This window comes from Perognathus longimembris, chromosome 20 (assembly GCF_023159225.1).
Source record: "Perognathus longimembris pacificus isolate PPM17 chromosome 20, ASM2315922v1, whole genome shotgun sequence".
NCBI classification, from domain to species: domain Eukaryota; kingdom Metazoa; phylum Chordata; class Mammalia; order Rodentia; family Heteromyidae; genus Perognathus; species Perognathus longimembris.
The window spans coordinates 34,623,691-34,644,228 of NC_063180.1; the positions used below are offsets into that span (position 1 = coordinate 34,623,691).

General features: G+C 45.0%; 1 protein-coding gene across 1 annotated transcript in view; it reads left to right on the plus strand.

Annotated features, from left to right (window-relative positions):
- Nucleotides 1-2,132: 2,132 nt before the first annotated feature.
- Nucleotides 2,133-20,538, plus strand: part of Mctp2 (multiple C2 and transmembrane domain containing 2) — a 113,917-nt gene continuing 95,511 nt past the window's right edge. Inside the window, exons 1-6 of the mRNA XM_048369137.1 lie at nt 2,133-2,640; nt 9,082-9,141; nt 10,401-10,509; nt 17,519-17,661; nt 18,373-18,449; nt 18,950-19,061. Coding sequence (XP_048225094.1) covers nt 2,173-2,640; nt 9,082-9,141; nt 10,401-10,509; nt 17,519-17,661; nt 18,373-18,449; nt 18,950-19,061 — 969 coding nt within the window. The 5' untranslated portion in view covers nt 2,133-2,172. The remainder of the gene's footprint in view (nt 2,641-9,081; nt 9,142-10,400; nt 10,510-17,518; nt 17,662-18,372; nt 18,450-18,949; nt 19,062-20,538) is intronic.

Genomic DNA, 20,538 nt, shown 5'->3' on the forward strand with positions numbered 1-20,538 from the left:
TCAGATACTTCTAGCAGGCTATGATGGGAAAGTCAGGGAGATGTTCATGGACCATGTAAATTATATTTGAGTTTTTATTTCACAAGGCATGTTACCAACACCTGTATGGGTTCTATCATTTTAATATGCATTTATATAGCCTTTGAAGAAAAAGGGACCAGTAAAACTGAGCATCAAATGAACAACAGAAGTATAAATAAATATGTAAGCATATACAGGGTTATAAGTATAATATACCCAAACATCTTACCTGAAAGATTGTATGTGCAGGGAAGGATTCCAATGATAAACTCCTCTTGTACAACTAACTTAAAACAGTTGAACAAAATGAATACCAGCAGTCCGGGACTTTGGTGTGCATGTAGGGTGAGGTTAAGAGGAGGGAGGACACGTGAATGGAGAGAGAAAACATGGGCGAAGGCAGCCCTAAGTCCTAGGTCAGAGAAAATTATTATGAAATAGTATAAGCGGGGGAGAAAAGCACCCAAGGCAGTATATCAGCTCAAAGGTTTTCCACAATTATTTCCAGCAGGAGAACAATCAGCAAGTGTGAGATAAGACCTTGGGGCAGTGTCGAAGTCCACTCGTTTAGCATTTATCCTGTGTTTGCAAAGCCCCTTAATGGATATAGTTTTGCTGGATTCAGACTAACAATCTGGTCATAAAACCAGCGAAATGAGATGGGCAGTGGAATCTAATAACTGACTTTCAAAACACTGATTTAATATCTCCAAACATAAACTGCGAACTGTGGGTGCTGGAGAAAATTACATTTATAACTTCAGATGTTCAGGGTGCACATTCAAGGACTGGCTGTGGAAGAAATTACAGTTGATGTTCATAAGGTTTTCATCTTGTGTATTTTTCCTCTACTTTCTTTGTGGGATAAGGAGAAATTCCCCAAATTATGAAGTTTAGGCCTTTCCACCCTGCCTGAATTGTAGATGGAGAAATTTTTGTTAAATGCTATTATCCTAGAAAGCCAGGGTTGCTCTTCTGAAATTTGAATTGTTTCAATTTCTACTAAAGAAGAACTTCGAGAGGCACCATTTGAATCAGTGATACCAACTAACTCAAATGAGCTTTCTCTTAAAACACAGACAGGTGTCATTCTGAAACCCTCTTTCCATCTTTGTGGTTCTTGCTCTGATGGTGCCGAGGTCCTGGTTTGATCAGACCCTTAGGGACTGCAGATAAAAGGATACATTGCTTTTCCATTTGGCAATTTCTAGAAGTAGAAGTCAGCTTGGAGGGCGTTTGCCGTGAAACTTCCATTAGCCTTGGCTTTTGGTGGTTTCCTGTCACGAAGTTGCTGCTAGTGGTTTGACAAAGAAGAATACTTATTTGTTAAACAAAAGCTGAAGCTGGTCAGGAAGGAGGGCAGAATGAGGTATTGCTCTTACTATGGGGTTTTACAAAGTGAGGACTACGATTTTTTGTTTATTTAGGTGTTGAGTTAGTATATTTGTGTGTGTGTGTGTGTGTGTGTGTGTGTGTGTGTGTGTGCGTGTGTACCAGAATGGATGTTTGAACTCAGGCCCTGGGCACCGCTCTTGAACTTTTGTGCTCAAGGCCAGTGCTCTACTACTTGAGCCATGGTTCCATTTCTGGCTTGTTGGTGGTTCACTGGAGATAAGAGTCTCATAGACTTTCTTGCTCTAGCTGGCTTCAAAATGTGATCCTCAGATCTCAACCTCCTGAGTCACTAGGATTGCAGGCCTAATTCACCAGCCACCTGGCTTATATTTTTTACTTTGCATTGACCCACACTAATTGTCTATAAGGTGCAATATGGCATTTCTAGATACTCTCTGATCTGTAATGTTTGGAGCCTGGTGACTTGCAGTTACACCTGATATAGTCACCATTTCTTTACCTTACTGTTTCTTAGCTATTTTCCATGTGATAGACCCTGAATTGTCAACTATTCATGCCTAACTCGGTGGTAGTAGGTTTTGAACTCGTGGTCCATTGGGTGCTTATGATAATCACCCGCAAGTGGATGTCTCCCCATGAAATGGAGCAGATGTGTTTGAACTCGTGTTCGCACATGCTTTGCGGGAAGGAAAGCTGGCTGTATTTTTACCCCACTGACAAGGCCCCATCTCTTCCTTTCACTCTGTTCCACAGGCATCGGGGCAGTTCACTCTTGTGAGGAGTGAACGCTTCTCCATGGATCCGGATAAGCCTTCTGTCTGGGGCTCCTTAAAACAGAGGACCAGGCCATTGTTAATCAACTTGAGCAAGAAGAAGGCCAAAAAGAACCCCAACAAACCGCTGGACTTGAGGGCAAGACATCACCTGGACAGACGCCTCAGCCTCTCTGTCCCTGATCTCCTAGAGGCCGAGGCCTTAACCCCTGAAGGTCGGCCATACTCGGGGCCTCAGTCCTCCTACACCTCGGTGCCCAACAGCTTGTCCACGGCCGGCATCCTTCCCAAGAGCAGCAGTAGCTCGCTGAAGCAATCCGAGGAGGAGTTAGACTGGAGCCAAGAGGAAGCAGGTCATCCCCACGGGGGAGAGACAGACTCAGAGGAGGTTCACCCCTCATCTCCCGTGGAGGGGAGGCCCACCTCTGGCCAGGGTGGCTTTGAGCTGCAGAAATCTGTTCTAGAAGGAAATGGACCTAGAGAGCCAGAGGTGAGACTTGGGGCTGGCACCTTCTAGCCGCTTCTTTTGTTTTTACCTCCCCTCCCCTCTCTTCCCCTCCCCTCCTCCCCTCCCCTCCCCTCCCCTCCCCTTCCCTCCTCCCCTCCCCTCCCTTCCCCTCCCCTCCTCCCCTCCCCCCTCCCCCTCCCCCTCCCCTTTCCCTTCCCCTTCCCCCTCCCTTTCCTTTTTACACCATGCTCTCCTTGCCCTTGGAATATGGGGCTAGGAGTTCTTTCTGTGTTGATCCTGGAAGGGGAGAATGTTGTTGACAAGAATTGAAATTAATGTAATATTGATTGAATCTAGCAGTCCCATTTCTTTTAGGGTTGACCTCTGTGTATTTAAAAAGCAATTACAAGCAGCTTTTCTGGGACACTTTAAGGCATTAAAAAGCCCCATTGAATGAGTTTTCTTTTTATTTTATTTTTTCTGTCTCCTGGCAGAGAAACCAAGAATATAACCTGTCCTCTAACTTTTAGGTTAAGTGTGCTAAGGGTCCCTTCCTTTCTTTACATAACTTTTTTTCTTAAAAGCCACGCCTCCAGTTCAATTTCAGTGATTTTTTTTTTTTTTTGAAAACAAAGGTCCACCATTTCAAGAAGGTTAATCAGTTAGATATAATTATGGCACACAGCTAGTATTTCGAACATGAGTTTAATTTAAATTCAATCACCAGATTATTCAACCATGATTCAAGTAATCAATTGAATTAGGTATTGTTGCTTTAGTTTCCTCCATTAATGATGCTAGAGGAGATTCCATCGTTGAAGTAAGGATTCAGTTTTTTTTCTTTCTTTGTATAGTACAGGTTAAAGTTAGAATTATATTTAAAAAGTGATTATACAATTGAGAGTTTTTTTGTTTTTTTTTTTTTTTTTGGCCAGTCCTGGGGCTTGGACTCAGGGCCTGAGCACTGTCCCTGGTTTCTTTTTGCTCAAGGCTAGCACTCTGCCACTTGAGCCACAGCGCCACTTCTGGCCATTTTCTGTATATGTGGTGCTGGGGAATCAAACCCAGGGCCTCATGTATATGAGGCAGGCACTCTTGCCACTAGGCCATATCCCCAGCCCAATTGAGAGTTTTGGTTTTACATTTAGAACAAAAGCCCATCAATGAATGATGTAATTTGAGTTTCATTGAGAGAATGGACTTGTGGATTTTCTTTCTTCTTTTTTCCTTCCTTCCTTCCTTCCTTCCTTCCTTCCTTCCTTCCTTCCTTCCTTCCTTCCTTCCTTCCCCTCCCTCCCTCCCTCTCTCTCTTCTTTCTTTCCTTTCTTTCTTTCTTTCTTTCTTTCTTTCTTTCTTTCTTTCTTTCTTTCTTTCTTTCTTTCTTTCTATCTTTCTTCCTTCCTTTCTTTCTTTCTTTCTTTCTTTCTTTCTTTCTTTCTTTCTTTCTTTCTTTTTCTTTCTTTCTTTCTTTCTTTCTTTCTTTCTTTCTTTCTTTCTTTCTTTCTACTTCCAGGCAGACATTTTACCATTTCAGGAAACACCTCCAGTTCTTTTTTGCTTTTATTGTTTCTCCAACAGGGCCTTGCTCTGTGTGTGTGTGTGTGTGTGTGTGTGTGTGTGTGTGTGTGTATTTCCATGTGTAGAAGTGTCTCTCTCTTGATGTTACAAGCTCCTGACAGGTAGAGGTAATAGATATGTATATGTAGGATGCATGTATGCTCATCTGAGCAGTGTTCACGGAAAGGCTGGCCAGTGAGATTACTCCCAGAGATGGGAGGTATCGACCAGCAGTGCTAGCCAGCCTCTCTCTAGTGTGAGATGACCAATGGAGGCCAGAGAGGAAGGAGAGTTTGCCGTGTGTGGAGTGGGCAGGAAGGCTGAGGAAGAGGACACGCGGAGAGTCACGTAAAGCACTTAGCATCAGTATTCCAGGGTCACACGGAATCACAGTCCAGCACCCAGCCGTTACAAGGACCTAAGCTCTTGTTACTGTGCAGTTATATTTGTTAGATCGATGAAATTATTGTTAATATCATACTTAGGAATGAAATTCAGTGATAATGTTAATGACTTTTTCCTCATGTTGTCTAGCTGCTAGTGACAGAGCCCCAACACTAAACCCAGGACATAAAAGCTTAAGCCCGTGCATAGAATTGTGGGTTCTGACACCAGTTTGGTAGCACGGTTTGGTAACTTGGGAAAACTCACCCTGGTGACCCAAATGTTGCCTCACAAAGGAAGACATTGGGTTTCCTACAACCAGTCTTCTCATCTGGCATTTCTCCTGGCAGTGGGAGCTGCCACTGACTCAGTTCGGGGCCTAACTGATGTGGGCGCGTTGTTGAGTGACTCAGAGACACTCTCTGGTGGGACGTTTCGGGAAGGCCTGTGCAGTTCTAGTGACAACCACAGATTCAGTGGGGTAGCCACGGAGGAGAGAGGTGACAAACTTAGAGGATGGGAAACGGCCTCTGGTTTCACGTGAAATAAAGCCAGGGGGTCAGCCTCAGGCTACTGCACTCCAGGTGTTCTTCATTATTTCTATTTGACCTCAAACGTATGCCTGAACTCGCTGGTGTCTCCAGGGGCAGGTGTGGGAGCCGCGGGGGAGAGGCTTTCAGTGGGCATCATCCCACCTGTCTCCTGTCCTTCTCCCTCCCTCCCATCCCATCCCATCCCATCCCGTGAGCAGCTCCCTTGTGCTGATGCTGAGCTGGGCACGAGAGATACAGCGCTATCCGTTCCTGTCCTGTAGTGTTGTTTCCATTCTGAGGAGTGGCAAGCCACAGACGTTCAGAAAGTGCTAGGTGCCATGGCGGATAAGGTCCTGGAGAATGCTGGGTAAAGATATTGGTGATAGACTCGAGTGATCAGGAAAGGAATCTTTTGAGAAGAGAGAGAATTTTTTTTACTATGTAAAAGTACACATTACACACATATATATGTGTGTGTATATATATACATATATATGAAGAGAGAGATGTTCTATCATTCATCAACTTATCTACTAACTACTGTCATCTGTCTTATCCATCTATTCATTCTATTCCTTTATCCTTCCATTCTTCCATCCATCCCTCTATCCCTCTATACATACATATATGTATGTTTTCTGATCATGCTGGAGGTTGAACCCAGGACTTTGCATATGATAGGAAAGCTCTCTTGTTGCTGCACTATACTCCAACCATGAGAAGATAATCTTTATAGAAAGAGGAATGAAGGCCCAGTGCAATGGCTCATGCCTGTAATTCCAGCTACTCAGGAGGCTGAGATCTGAGGATTGTGGTTCAAAGCCAGTCCAGGGCAGTAAGTTCCCGAGACTGTTATCTCCAATGAATCACCAGAAAACCAGAAGTGGAGCTGTGGCTCGAGTGGTTGAGTGCTAGCCTTGAGCAAAAAGGAGTTCAGGGACATTGCCCAGGTCCTGAGTTCAAGCCCAGTGACTGATAAAAAATAAAAATAAAAAAAAGAGTGAAGTAGCAGGTAGTAGTGTGCCTATCTGAGGAGACAAACATTCCCAGAAGATAGTCCAGCAAGCATAAAGACCTTCACATAGCAGCAGTGTGATGGGTTATTTGACGGCTGGAGAGGAGGTGGGAGGAGGGAGCCATGGCAGGGGTGTCAGGGGACCAACAGAGAATGCACCGTCACACTGGGCTTTCCCATTCTGCCAGGAGAGCCTCCGGCGTGGACCGGGTACGTGGTGGGGACGGCCGGATGCAAGCCACCTGTGGGCTGGGAGCCCTCTCAGTCTCTTCCAGGCACGGTCGAATGAGTCAATGGCATATCGCGTGTGTGTGCTCCATACACCCACAGACACGGGGCTAGGAGCAAGGAAAGATTTGCCATGGATGGGGACTCTGCGGGAAGTGTTGAGCGGGCTGATGAGCTGGGTGTGGAAAGGGAGATGTTAGGAAACATATCCGGATTACCAAGTAGCCGAGCCTTGTTTATATTTCATTTCCACGCCATCTTTCAGAAAGTGCCACGCCCTCGGGTGCGTAGGGCCGTTGGAATGTTGGCATCTGTTTTGCATGGTGCTCATTGTGGATTTGATCACTGTGTCCAGTGGCTAGTTCATGGTCAGCGTCGTCCTCCGATCCGCTGGGTTTATTTTATGGCTTCCTTTATCCTGTAAGCAGTTTTAGGACTCCTGGAGCCATACACACGCATCCTCTCAAAAGCTTACATGGGTTTACAGATAGATTGAAGTAAGTATGTGTCATCGGTGGGTTGACACACCCGTGCACTTTAGTGGAGTGGTTTTCCAAGATGAAATCATCTTTTCAGCAAATGTTGATGTCTTGTTTAGCTTTTCTGAGTGTGGTTGCGTTATCTTTGGCCACAAAAATGGGAGTGCACAGAGATGGCTGGCTAGTTTACATGTTGGCTTCCTGCGTGTCCTTCATTGTGAGTTCCTTCTGACAGCCACGTGGGGGTGACATTTGTTCCAGATCACACTGGGTGTCCACAAAAGCCGAATGTGTATTCGCTTTCTGGTGTGGCGTTCAAGCCCTTGGTTTTCATTTTCAATAGTGGATACAGCTGGTCTCCTAGTGTCCCCCTAGCCTTCTGAGCTTTAATTTTAATTAAAGTAAATAAAATCATTAATTTTTGTGAGAGATCCTTCACTTAAAGGGAATGAACAGTTCTTTGTTCCTATTGCCTACATGTTGGTGGAGTAAGGCTGGATGGAAAATTGGTGCAAAGTTGTTGGTGTAAAACAGAAACACATCAAGAAGCAAGAGGAAACACGAAGAGACAGGCAAGAAGGTGTTTGAGGGCTGCAAGTTCCCTGGTCAACAGGTTACAATACCCATCTCTGAAGCCTTGTAGATCATTGGGCAAATCGTTGCTTACTCTGGGATTTATTTGCTTTGAGATCCAAGGGTATTTGTCTTTCCCCAGGTGTGTGTTTGAAAAGGGTTTGTTGAAGAACTCATTAAAATGGATGCACAGTGGTTAAAAAAAAGCACTCCAGTTTTCTTACACAATGGAATATTACTCAGCAGCTAAAAAGGGGGTCTTTTGGACAACAGCTTGGACAAGCTCACAGGCACACGCCGAGCAAGAAGATGCCAGTCTCAACAGTTGATATATTGTTTGGTTGAATTAGGAAGAGGCTGTAGAAAAGATGAAGAAATGGTGTGATCAGCGGTTTCCATGGCTTAGGAACTGGGGAAAGATATTACCATGGGGGCGATAAGATGCAGAGATTTGGGCGTTGATTGTGGAGGGGTTGTTCAAATTGATATCTTTGGTCAAATAACTTGCCATAGCCGGTTGTGTGGCTCATGCCTGTAATCCTAAGCTGTTTGAGAAGAAGAGATGGAGAGGGTTTCGATCCAAGGCTAGTTTGGACAGAAAAAAAACCAAACCAGGATTACAGGTGTGAGCCATGACTTAAAAATCTAGAAAAAAAAAAAAAGACCCCATCTCAACAAACAGACACAGTGATGTGCACCTCTTAGCCTAGCTCCCTGGAGGCCCACCACAGGTGGACTGTTATACTCCGTATAATAATTACATAGCAAGAACCCATCCGAAAGGTAACTGATAGAAAATCAGGGCTGTGATGTAAGCACAAAATTAAACACAGAACAAGTAAATAAAAATAAAAAGCATGACATAGTCCCACAGAGACAAAAATATCTATTTTTTACTGGGTATTAGTTTGCCTTAGAGTAAGCCTGCAAGCAACGTGGTTGGCCATGTTTATGGGGAGCATAAAAATAAAAATATTCATGGAAGACCAGGCACTCGTGGCTCAATGCCTGTCAGCCTCGCAACTCAGGAGGCTGAGATCTGAGGATCAAGGTTGGAAGCCAGCCTGGGCAGGAATGACCTTGAGACTATCAGTTCCAATTACCCACTCAAAAAAACCAGAAGTGGCGCTGTGGCTCCAAGTCATAGAGTGCTAGACTGAAGAGCTCAGGGCCAGCGCCCAGGACCCTGAGTTCAAGTCCCACAGTGAAAAAGAGAAAAGAAAAAGAAATCACGGAAGAAGAATGTTAGGGTGAGCCTAGAGATTCCTGCTAAATATTGAATTAAAAAAAAAAAGAAGTGATAACTTCCCTCCCCTGCCCCCCAAAAAAATCCATAGTGTGTTCTCTTTTTTGGGAGAATACCCAAGTCACGGATTTCATTAGAGAAGATGTAGTCCAAGTCCTACCGAGTGGGAAGCCTGAGGCTCTGAGCCCACCTGTAGCAGGAATATTCAAAGCCACGAGTCTCCCAGCAGCCTTTGCGTGTGCGCCTGGGATGCTTTGCTGTTCCCTAGGGTACTCGCGTGCCCCTCCCGGCTGTCCACACGTCTGGGGGGTGACAGTTAACAGCAGCCGTGGGGGCCGTCGCTTGTAAGTCCTGGGAGTTGGCTGTGGGCCGTGCCAGCCATCGGGTCACCGCCAGCTTCACAGGTCCAGCTTCCTTCGCTTTGTAACAGCAGCCTTTTTATTCTGTTTTGTTTTGTTTTCCCTGCAGAAGCTGCACGGCGATGGTGATGTCCACGCGCCTGCCGCGTTTCCACGCGAGGAAGAGTCTGTGAGTGACAGCCAAGCGCAGAGGGGGCAGACTTGCCCTCCAGCCTTTGCATTTCTGTGCCTTCTTTTCTTTCTTTCTTTTTTCTTTTTGCCAGTCCTGGGGCTTGAACTCAGGGCCTGAGCACTGTCCCTGGCTTTTTTTTTTTTTTTTTTTTGGCCAGTCCTGGGCCTTGGACTCAGGGCCTGAGCACTGTCCCTGGCTTCTTCCTGCTCAAGGCTAGCACTCTGCCACTTGAGCCACAGCGCCGCTTCTGGCCGTTTTCTGTATATGTGGTGCTGGGGAATCGAACCTAGGGCCTCGTGTATCCGAGGCAGGCACTCTTGCCACTAGGCTATATCCCCAGCCCCCCTGGCTTCTTTTTGCTCAAGGCTAGCACTCTGCCACTTGAGCCACAGCACCACTTCTGGCCGTTTTCTGTATATGTGGTGCTGGGGAATCGAACCCAGGGCTTCATGTTTGGGAGGCAAGCACTCTACCCGTAGGCTATATTCCCAGCCCACCCCCCTTTTTATTTCTAAATGATGTCCCGCTGTACCCACCGGCCAGAGCGGGCTGTGCGGGTGTCCGGGTAGAGCGATGAACTTGGGGTCTATTGATTGGGTTGGACTGGAAGAGACTCTGCTGAAATCCACCCAGGGAAGTGAGAGCCAGAAGGAAGCAGAGCTGTCGTGCGCCGTCCTGGGAAACTTCCCGGGGAAGGTTGTGCGGGGCAGCATTAGCCGCAGGGTCGATTGATTGGATGTCTAATCAGGGGAGGAGCAGATGCTGTTGCTGGTCCTTCTCTTTGAAGAAAGGCAACGGTTTGCAGGGGCTCCGTCCCTCCCTCTGTGCAATTCACAGGAAAGATAGTCAGAAAGAGGCCTGGAGTTTGGCACGGGTTTGGCCCACTGGTGTTGACACACTCATGCAGAGGGGAGAGATGGAGCTGCGTGGGTATCTGACAGTGAGGGGACAACTCCAGGCTGGGTAGCCCTGGGCAGACAGAGGTCCCCAAGTGCACGTGGTGGGGAGCACATGCTCAGGGAAGAGCACCCGAGGGTCTCCACACGGAGGATCACCGGTTGGTGGTGGGGATTGATGGAGACCTAGAGAAGAGGGAGGTGTTTCATATTCGAGTGTGCAAAGGGCTGCCATCGCTGGTAGGAGCCAGAGCTGCTGCAGATCCCTGCGATGCTACTTCTCCTTAGGCAGGAATCCCCTTGGCTTAGGCCTGAGACCTCACTACAATGCGTTTTTCTTTTCTGTCCTGTTGTGTGCAGGTGCTCGGGGAAGCCAGTGATGGCCTGAGCAACCTCCCCAGCCCTTTCGCCTATCTCCTCACCATCCACCTGAAGGAAGGCCGGAACCTGGTCATCCGGGATCGCTGTGGTAAGCGCTGGGGTCCTCTTTCTCGCTGTGCTCGGTGAAGCCTGCAGAGCTCTGGCTGGACGGCGGCTTTGCTATGAGGGTTGTGAGTGGATCTTTGCCATCGCGTTAGTGGTCAGGGCACAGCGGGGAGCATTTAGGGTGTGTTGAAACCCACTGGACCAGGCTAATCCCTCTCTATTAACCATGGAACAAATTCACTTCATTGATTATGTGTGTGCAGGGATTATGTGTGTGCAGTCGCTGTGTTCACTGCTTACAGACAGACACAACAGGTGTTTGTTAGATTTTGCAAGTTTTCTTTCTCCCTGTCTTTTACTTTATTCTTAATTGTATGGTCCCTTTCATTTTCCAGTGGTTTAATTTTATAGTAGGCATACATATATATGCATAGATACATATATGTGTCATCTTCTTTTTAAATCCTTTTCTCCTGTGGTCTTTTTTGTTTATTCTGTGTAGTACTTGTGGCCTTTTGTCCGAGTTCTGGGTCCTGCTTCAGGTCTTAGTCATGTTTTCCTGTGGCTTCTCCTCTACTCTTTTGGCTTCTTTTCAAAGAAAAGACTTGACAGTTCTGGGACTGTAGAATTTCTCTCTTCCCTCCCCTCCTCTCCCCCCCTTTCCCTCCCCTCCTCCCCTATTTTTTCCATTACTTGTATCCTGGTTTAGTTTCCTATGGGGAAACTTGAGGCTGAGCTGGTAAGAGTTCATTGCAGCAGCCCTGGGTTCTAGCCTGGCCTGAAATCTGGTTTTGTGATCCAACAACTCTCTTTTCCCTGGCAACATGATCAACTGCTCTTCCTACGGTGTCAATTCCTGGAAAACAACAGTCGCCCTGCATTAAAACCCTGTGTTTTTCCTTGAGTTTGGTCAACTACAGTAGTTCCCGGGTTGGTGACTGAAATAATATCACAGCATTGGTGCCCTCTGGTGGTCATGTTTTAGTATTGCAGAAAGGGGAAAAATTAGGTGAAGCTCACGATGATGAACATTTATTTCTGGGACCAGTAATAAAATTCCCTGCTACTGTAGGCTCAGGGTGGTGGTCTTTCGTGTAATATGGGTTTCAGGTAGTGAAAATTAATGGCTGTTCTCCCAGAAATAAGCTCTCTCTCTCTCTCTCTTTGCGTTTCCAACACACGTAGATAATGCCATTTGTTTAGTTTGCAGTTTCCTCTCCAAATGACAGGAAGAAAACTATGCCATTAGGTAAGACACTTTCATGTTAGAAAGGAAGGGCTTAGAGAAGAGGTTTATAGTTGTCCCAGTAATATGAGGATTCTGCCATGTTCATAGGTGCACGAGTCCAGATTGTTACTAAGATGGCTCCGCGGAAGGCACTTCTGACTGGAGGTCTGTTTTGTTATTTAGTAGGCTAATTTGTATGATGATAGCATCTTCGCGGTGGTAATTTTGCTTTATAAAGAAAAGATGCCAGGTGCTGGTGGCTCACGCCTATAATCCTAGCTACCCCAGGAAGCTGAGATTTGAGGATCGTGGTTCGAAGCCAACCAGGCAAGAAAGTCAGTGGGACTCTTATTTCCAATAAACTACTCAGAAAAAGCCTCAAGTGAGGCCGTAGTTCAAGAAAAGACTCTACAAATATTATATGGAGACCAACATAAGAAAAGCACTTGGGGAGAAAAACGTAGCTGTAGATAATTCTTAGAAGTTTGAATGGAATACACATTCAGTGATCTGATTTTTTTTTTCTCTTTTGGCAGTAATTGAATTTTGAACTTAGAGGCCTAGCCTTTGTTTGGCAAGCATTCCACCACTGTAGCTAGGCCTTTAGCCCTTATTGCTTGTAGGTTATGGACCAGCCTTAGACCTTAACCCTCCTACTTAGGGTATCCTGCCTAGCAGGGGTTACAGAGGGTGCCACCATACCCCGCCCTCATCTGACTCTTAAGTCTGTTGTCATTTTCTAACATAAAATAACACCTTGGTTCTACACTGCTGAGTAATATCTGTGCTTATGCCTCGTACGTTTTTATCTGGAGGATTGTGGTTTGAAGCCAGCTGGCAGAAAAGTCAAGAGACTCCATTTCCGAAATGACCAGAAAAATGCTGGCCTGGAGGCCTGGTTCATGTGGTCGAGTGCCAGCCTAACAAGCAAGCTTAGCAAGTAAAAAAAGGCTCTTGAGTTTAAGCCTCTGCGTTTCTCTTTCTTCCTTCTTCCGTTACATTCTTAAATGTGTTCACTTGTACTTACTTTTCTTTTGTGCATATCTTAGTCACTGATTTCTTTTGCTAATTTTTTTTTCGTCCTGGATATACTCACATAGCTCTTTTCTCATTTTTTTTTTGTTTTCCTTTAAAGTTGTTTCTGTTGCAAAAATCTTTATAGCTTTGCAATCCTATTCTGGAGATATTTTTTTTTTTGGCAGGGAGGGGGGACGGGTGCATGGGGGAATCTTGGGGCTTGAACTCAGGATCTAGGCACCGTCCCTGAGCTGCTTGCTCAAGGCTCTACCACTTCAGCTGTAGCTCTCCTTCCAGCATTTTTGCTGGCTACTTGGAGATAGGAGTCTCCCAGGCTTTCTTACCCTGGTTGGCTTTGAATCATGATCCTCAGATCTTCACCTCCTGAGTAGCTAGGGTTACAGGCCCCTGGTACCCAGCCTTCCCTTAATTTTTTTTTTTAATGAAGAAAGTCTTCCCTCTTCTCTCTCTCCTCGTGGGCAGTTTCATGTGTCTCATTTTACCTCTTCTAAGATTTATTTCTCATGTAGATTGGGAGCTTAGTTTTACTTTTGTCAAACTGGCTTCCTTCACGAGACCCAACTATCTCTTTCCCTAATGATCTGGCTGCCAGTTTTGAATCACGTACTCAAATGTTATACATATTGCTGTTTGCTCCACGAAAAAAAAATTTTTTTTCTTCAAGTTTCTTCTGTCACACTCTTCTTGTCCAGGGCCCCGTGACATTACAGTGTCAAAGGCACTGAAAGGTCACAGCTCTCCCCTGGAAACTTGGGGACGCTCTTCTCCTTGTAGTACCGGCTTTGAACACCAGATGGCACTAAGTCACCGGTGTGTTCGCGTGGCAGCCTGGGGGGGCTCCAGGAAGACTGCCGGGGCAGGCTTTTAAAGATGCAGCCATCCCTTGCGGAGACTAAAGCGAACCTGAGCGGCTGGGTCTTGTATCTATTTTGTGTGTGTGTGTGTGTGTGTGTGTGTGTGTGTGTGTGTATATATATATATATATAGGATATGCATGCATGTATAATCTGATATATATCTGATATGTATATATATATGTACACATGTATTTACCCACATACATATATGTATATATTCTAATGTATATAATGTATGTGACACAGTCACATACACACACAAATATATATATATATACATATATATATATATATATATTCTAAAGTTTTCCACACCCAATTCAGCCACACAGTATAATACCATTTGGGAGAGCTAGGCAGGAGGGAGGAGGCTTCAGATATTATAACAGAGTGTGTAGACAAGGTCACAGTTCACAGGACACATGTATAGAATGGTGCTACAAATGTACATTATTTTTTCAAAAAAACAGCCTTTCAAAGAGTAAGGGTAGACTTTATTCGCTTGGTGCCGTTCACACTTGGTGCGCCTCTGACTTCTGCTAGGGACTAGGAGCCGGAGCACAGGAGATGGAGCACCCATATCTCCTCTTGCGTCCTCGTCCGACTCCCTGCTCCGCTCCTGCGCCCAGGTCGCCTCTCCTGGTACCCTTCCCTCCCTCAGTGCCTGGGTCTAGCGGCCCGCGGGCTGGGCCCGGCGCCCCTCTGGTGATTTGGGGCTCCTCTCCCTGCCTGCCCCTCCTGTGGGAACCCATCCAAGGTGTCCTGTCCAGCTTGCTCCCAGCGCCGGCCTCCCTGCGTGGGGTCTGCAGGGCCGGTTCCCCAACCCCAGGGAGGCACCCCGGTGTGCGTGGATGTCCAAGGCCTTCCTGTAAAACATCATACCTACTACGGCATTGGATATTTGTAAATGTGTGTGTCACATACATGTGTGAATGCACACGTATGCCCATGCATACTCACAATCTATGCATGTGCCCACACGTACGTTCACCTAGGCAAATGTCCAAGTGCAATACGGGTGTGTATCCACACATGTTACATGCACATGCATGTCATATATACACAAGTGTGGATACACGTCTGTGCACGTGCATGCATGTGTGCATGTGTGACACACATTCACCCAAGAACCTGCATGCTACACATGTGCACACTTATATTTATGTGCTGCATATACACATATGAATAAACATGCATGTGAACATGTCCGCACACGTGTACACACATGTCTTCTTAAGTATGTGCAAGTGTATGCAATACACATAGGTCTATGCACACATATATTATAGGTATATGTTATGCATGTGTATGTGAATATGTGTGTATAAGTGATATGTGGATTGTACATGGGACGCCTTCTCATAATTGAAATCCTTTAACAGAGATGATAACAGCAGCACAGAGCCAAGGCTGTGTCCCCTGCCAAGAGTGTGGGTGCTGTGGTCCCTCGGGAATCATGCCTTTGAGTGCTTGCCCAGTGCACACACAGTCGACAGAGGCTGTCTGTCCGTCTGTGGTTGCTGGACTCTTGACTGTGGACGCTCTGCCTCGAGGAGCCGAGGTGTGCCGAGACAGGAGACACGGGTGTCAGCAATTCTTCTTGCCCCCTCGAGACCCTGTGTTGGAGGCTCTGGGCGTCTCCTGGGCAGACCTGGTGGAGAGGCCCAGGGTTGGAGGCCCACCCCAGGCCCACCCCGGGCCCTCGGGCTTCCTCCCCACCTGGAGGCTTATTGTGGGTGGAGCTCCTGTCTGCAGGGTGAACGTAGCCCCATTCAGGTGTCAGCTCGTCAGGCGGAGAGGCAGGGGGTTGCCTCTCTGGGAAGCTGACCCCCTTTCAGAACCTGCCTAGTTGAGATGTCACTTACTTGACAATGACTCACTTAGGCTCAAGGAGCCGAAAATCACCAAGTGCTCCCTGGCTTTCTCGAAAAATTTTTTTTTTTCCCCTTTAACAATTAACACGGCACTAACTTGACACCCTCTCCTTGTTTGCCTTTGTCAACCCCCGGTCCTTTCTTCTATTAATTCCAGACATTAATATTTTCTTTCATGCAACTGCCGCCATTCACCCGTGAAACAGTTTGAACATTATTGAGCTGTCAAGAGGTCTGGGGATTACCCAGTATGCTTTGCCTGTGAGAAAGTGACACCACGGGCCGAGTTTTGAGATGTTTATTTTGAGAGTAGGCTGACAAGCATGAAAGCTTGATCCCCGAGTGGCAGTTTCATTTAATTAAAGGCCTCTTTTTATTATAGTTTCCCCCTACACACACACACACGCACACACACACACACACGTACGTATCAGAATGATTGTTAGAGTCTGACTCACCAAAGGTGTGTCCTGTACTATTAAAAGGAGAAAGTGGACAGATGGCTTGCTCACTACTGAGAATTCTACGAGTGGCTCTGAGTGTTTTAATTGTGCCTCACACAACCACCTTTCAATATAGAGTGTGTATGCGTGTGTGCACCTGTGTGTCCAAGTTGCAAATAACGCATATATTGGACCTTGCTACCCAACTTAAAAAGTGATAGTTGAGTGTGTGTGAAATTGATTTAATGTCACCATTTGAAGTTCATATCCTTGGCTATATTAGAAAGATGGATGGATCAACAATTATGCCTTAGTGAGCCTACTAGTTCTGTAATTACCTTTCAAACAAGGTATACTGATCTTACTCTATCACAAGGCTACTTTGATTTCAGATTGTTAGAAACGGCCCTGAACTCATTTTCAGCCATTTTTAGTCAATAGAAGAGCCTGAAAGAACAAACAACCAACAACCCCGCCACCCCAAGTATTCAGTCAAGTAGTCGAGGAATTAAAGATGGTTATACTCATGGTGTGGGGAGTGTCACTTGACTGTCTTTGCCATTCACCAAGCTTCCATGAGCAAATGCATCTCTAACATGATAAGATGCCACATACACACACACACACACACACATACATGTAATACACATTCATGTATTATTTTTCACCAGCTATTATTATTACTATTATTATTTTCTCCTCAATTGATCTGGAAAGAAAATGTGGAGGAGGGTGTGCTGTCAGCCCTTCTGTGCCTTTTCTGCTTGGAGCTGATTGGAGAGTCATCACTCACTGTTTTTTTGGCGTCCATTTCAAAGCTCCCCAGGAGATCTGGGACGGTCGGGCGGGGGCGGGGGGGGGGGGGGCGGTGGTCAGACGGTGTCAGCTGCCGCAGCCAGCTGAGAACTTGGCTGGATTGGAGCCCCAGCGGCCCGAGGGAGACACAATGTAGGCTGCTCCATTGCAGATGCCGGGGTGGGGGGGGGGGGCCCAGCAAAGAATGCCTCCCTCAGTTGACTTAATCTCTGCGCCCTCAGCTCCATTCATCCCATCGCTTGAGCGTGTGGCCTCAGCAGTGGGTTTCTTTATTGTGATGATAGTTTCCCGTGTAGGGCTCTGTGGAGCCGGCCTTCTATGGGCAAAAGGTTTGGATATAACTCTGCCTTTCCACGGACATCTGGACATTCCTTGGGGGTGGTGGGGGGGTGGACACGTGAGTCGCTGCCTTGGGTTTTTGTGGGTAGTAGAGAGATGACCTAACCACAATGAATTCAAACAGGAAAAACAAAAATCTCAAAGGACACATTCAGATTCTACCAGTAAAGGTAAAACCAAAAAAAAAAAAAAAAAGTAAAGGAATGAATCATTTACTCCTAAATTATCTCATTCCCTCTTTCTATCCTCCACCAGAGGGGCCTTCGGGGTCTGTGTGGGCTGCGCTCCATGCACAGTGCTTTGAGCCCGAGCCCTGGGGAAGATTTGTTCCTTAATGGACTTTGATGTGTACTTAAAATCTGTCTTGCTCTCTCTCTCTCTCTCTCTTTCTCTTTCTCCCTCCCTCTTTCCCTCTCTCCTCCTCCCTCTATCTCCCCTTCTCTCTCTCCTTTGAAAGGCACAAGCGATCCCTATGTGAAGTTTAAGCTGAACGGGAAGACACTGTACAAAAGCAAAGTCATCTATAAGAACCTGAATCCAGTGTGGGATGAACTTGTTGTGCTGCCAATTCAGAGCCTGGATCAGAAGCTCCGGGTGAAGGTAATCACAGAGGGCTTGGGGGGAAAAAAAGAGAGTCTCAGAAGCTCTGCTTCCTTCCCACAGTCGATGTCTCTGCAGTTGCGCAGAAGAGGGCTCAGCGCTGTCGATGCTTCACGTAGCCAGTGAGATAGACTCTGAGGGAAACCCTAGCTCCATTGCCCATATGTAAACTTACCTGAGGTGGAAAGGTGGTTCCTGGCAGTAAGTCATGACACCGGACAGAAACCTTTTCCTATGAGGAATCGCTTTCTACTGAAGAGGGCTTCAAGCCACCAGGCAGTTGCTCCCACATCTGGGCTCCAACAGCAGGAAGCTGGGTTTGAGACCTGCTGTAGAATGCTTAGCAACTTTCTATTTAAGAAGACGTGCTTACCATAAAAATAAAGATGCTAGCATTTTTATGAGATGGCGCGTAAACTGCAGACTGGTTTGTGTTTAGTGCCCGTGAATATTATAAGTGGTTTTTGCTGTTTTCTTTGTCCATGACAGGCAAAAAAAGAAAAAGAGTAAGGTTGGATAAGTGTCTTTTTCTCTATAGGGTTGGTTGAAGTTTCTCTTTAACTGGATGGTGCAAATTACTGTCAGGCATGAAGGAGAGATTTAAAAAAAAGAAGCCAAGTGTCCCCCGTCTGCTAAGTCCTTGTTAATAATTTGGGAAACTTGGTGGGTTTATGACAATCCTTGCACATTCCTGGCCTCTATTCTACCCAGGTGTACGATCGAGATTTAACCACTTCCGACTTCATGGGGTCTGCGTTCATTGTTCTCCGCGATCTTGAACTTAACAGGTATTTTTTTTTTCTTCTCTAAGACTATTTAATGGGAACTGGAGATCATCACTCATAGTACTTGTGGAAAGCAGATAACATGACATAACCCAAACGAATATAAAAAAACAGAGTGTTATTCTAACTCAGTATCTATTTCCAAGAGTCTGCTATTATTAGATGCCAAAAATACGTTTTTCAGACATTACGTCTTTTATCACATACTCTGAAATAGATACTGTATTTTTAATTTCATGGTTAAGAATTCAGGATCACTCAAGACAAATACTTTATATTTTATTTGGGCCACGTGGCCTGCAGATAATACCAAGCAAAGTTTCCTGGCCTACAACATTGGTGGTTGGTTTCTTTCCACTTCATTCGGAGCTGTCTTGTAGCTTTGGTGGTTTAATCCTTAGCAAGAGGTAGGAGACTATTTATTATCCTAAGTGATCTGTGATGCCAAAAGATGAATCGGCGTTTAAGTTATCATTATTTTTGTGTTTGCCTTTTGCTTTCAGAACGACTGAGTGTATTTTAAAACTGGAAGATCCCAACAGTTTAGAGGATGACATGGGTGTGGTTGTGCTAAATCTGAACCTTGTGGTGAAGCAGGGAGATTTCAAGAGACACGTAAGCAGATCCTTTTGTTCTTTTAAAGCTGGCTCCTGTAATTGCCATTTGATTACTGGGCTACTGACATTTTTATAATAATTTTTAGGGGAAAATGAAAAAATTTTTTAAATAAACTGAAGGAACCCATTTGTGGTTATGTACATGTCATTTGAATGACTGGCAGGAAAGCCCATTAAAGAATTATCTCTAATTTGCCTAGAGATGTGATGAGTATTACTGTAATTAAAACTTAGGTGCTGTTCATGTGTTGCCGATCCTCCATTATCTGAAATACATGTCCACTGATTTTTAAGATTTAGATTTAGTAATTTTTTTGGGTGATGTGTGTCCTAAACTATTTTTAAATCTAGTTTCCATTTATGAACAATAGATCCTATGATTTAGATATTATAAATTATTTGCAGCCTTTTTAGTTTTTCTTCCTTTCTCTTACTGATTAAGCTTTCTATTTTGCGACTAGTTTGAAAAAGATACAAATTTTAACGTTCTCTGTTCTTCGTCACGGAAATTTCTCATGAGTACCCTGCTTTCTGAAGATGCCTTTAACATCCAAAGAGCCCCTGATTCTATCATGAGCCCCTGATTCTATCATGATGTTCTTAGGAAGGAATAGGTGGCTGTAAATCACAATTTCATGTTATGTTTTGGGATTATAAATTTCTAGCCCTTCACATTAAAGTAAGAACTAAACTGTACCCAATTATAACTTATTTGTAAGGCATTTTTCTCATTTTGCTGGAGGAAGAATAAAATGTATTTCTGTCTAGCATGGGGAGTCCATTGTGAACAATGTGAGACTAGGTTGTGAATAGGTTTCAGTAGGGCTCTTTTTTTTTTTCACATGAGAAGGTCAGATGGACAGGGAGGATGATATCTATAGACCACACCCATACTTTGAATTGTAATTTGACTTGTATTGAACATCAACAGTAGTTTGCTAGTAAACACACAGAAGGTAGGCTTCAAGAAGTAGAAAAACTGGGTTGCCCCTTTTTAACTGGCAGTGACAACTATACATTTCATTTTAATTTGGATTTCCTTATAGTAAATTTGTTCAACAGAGGCAGAATAAATCTCTGCTGATCACTTTTCTTTAAAATAAAGAAGTAGTCCATACTTAGGATGTCAATAAATGTGGTATTTTGATGTTACAGTGTCTGAAATTGATATTGAAACTAAACAATTTTGAGATGGACAGTAGGTTAAAATAACCTAAGATACAAATGAACAGTGTATGCTTGAATGTTCCTATGTATTTATGTGGTGTTTGTGAAGTTAGATCATTTTCTGCATGAACACATTGACATATTTAAATGACTGCATTGTAGATCTTTCTATAGTCTATTAGAGTAGTCAGCTTGCCATTTGAATACATTTAAATCATTCCTACCTTTAGAGAAGTCAAAAAATGATATTTTAAGTTTACGTGATTTCAAATTGCAGAGTGATATATACTAGCGACACTTTGGATTGG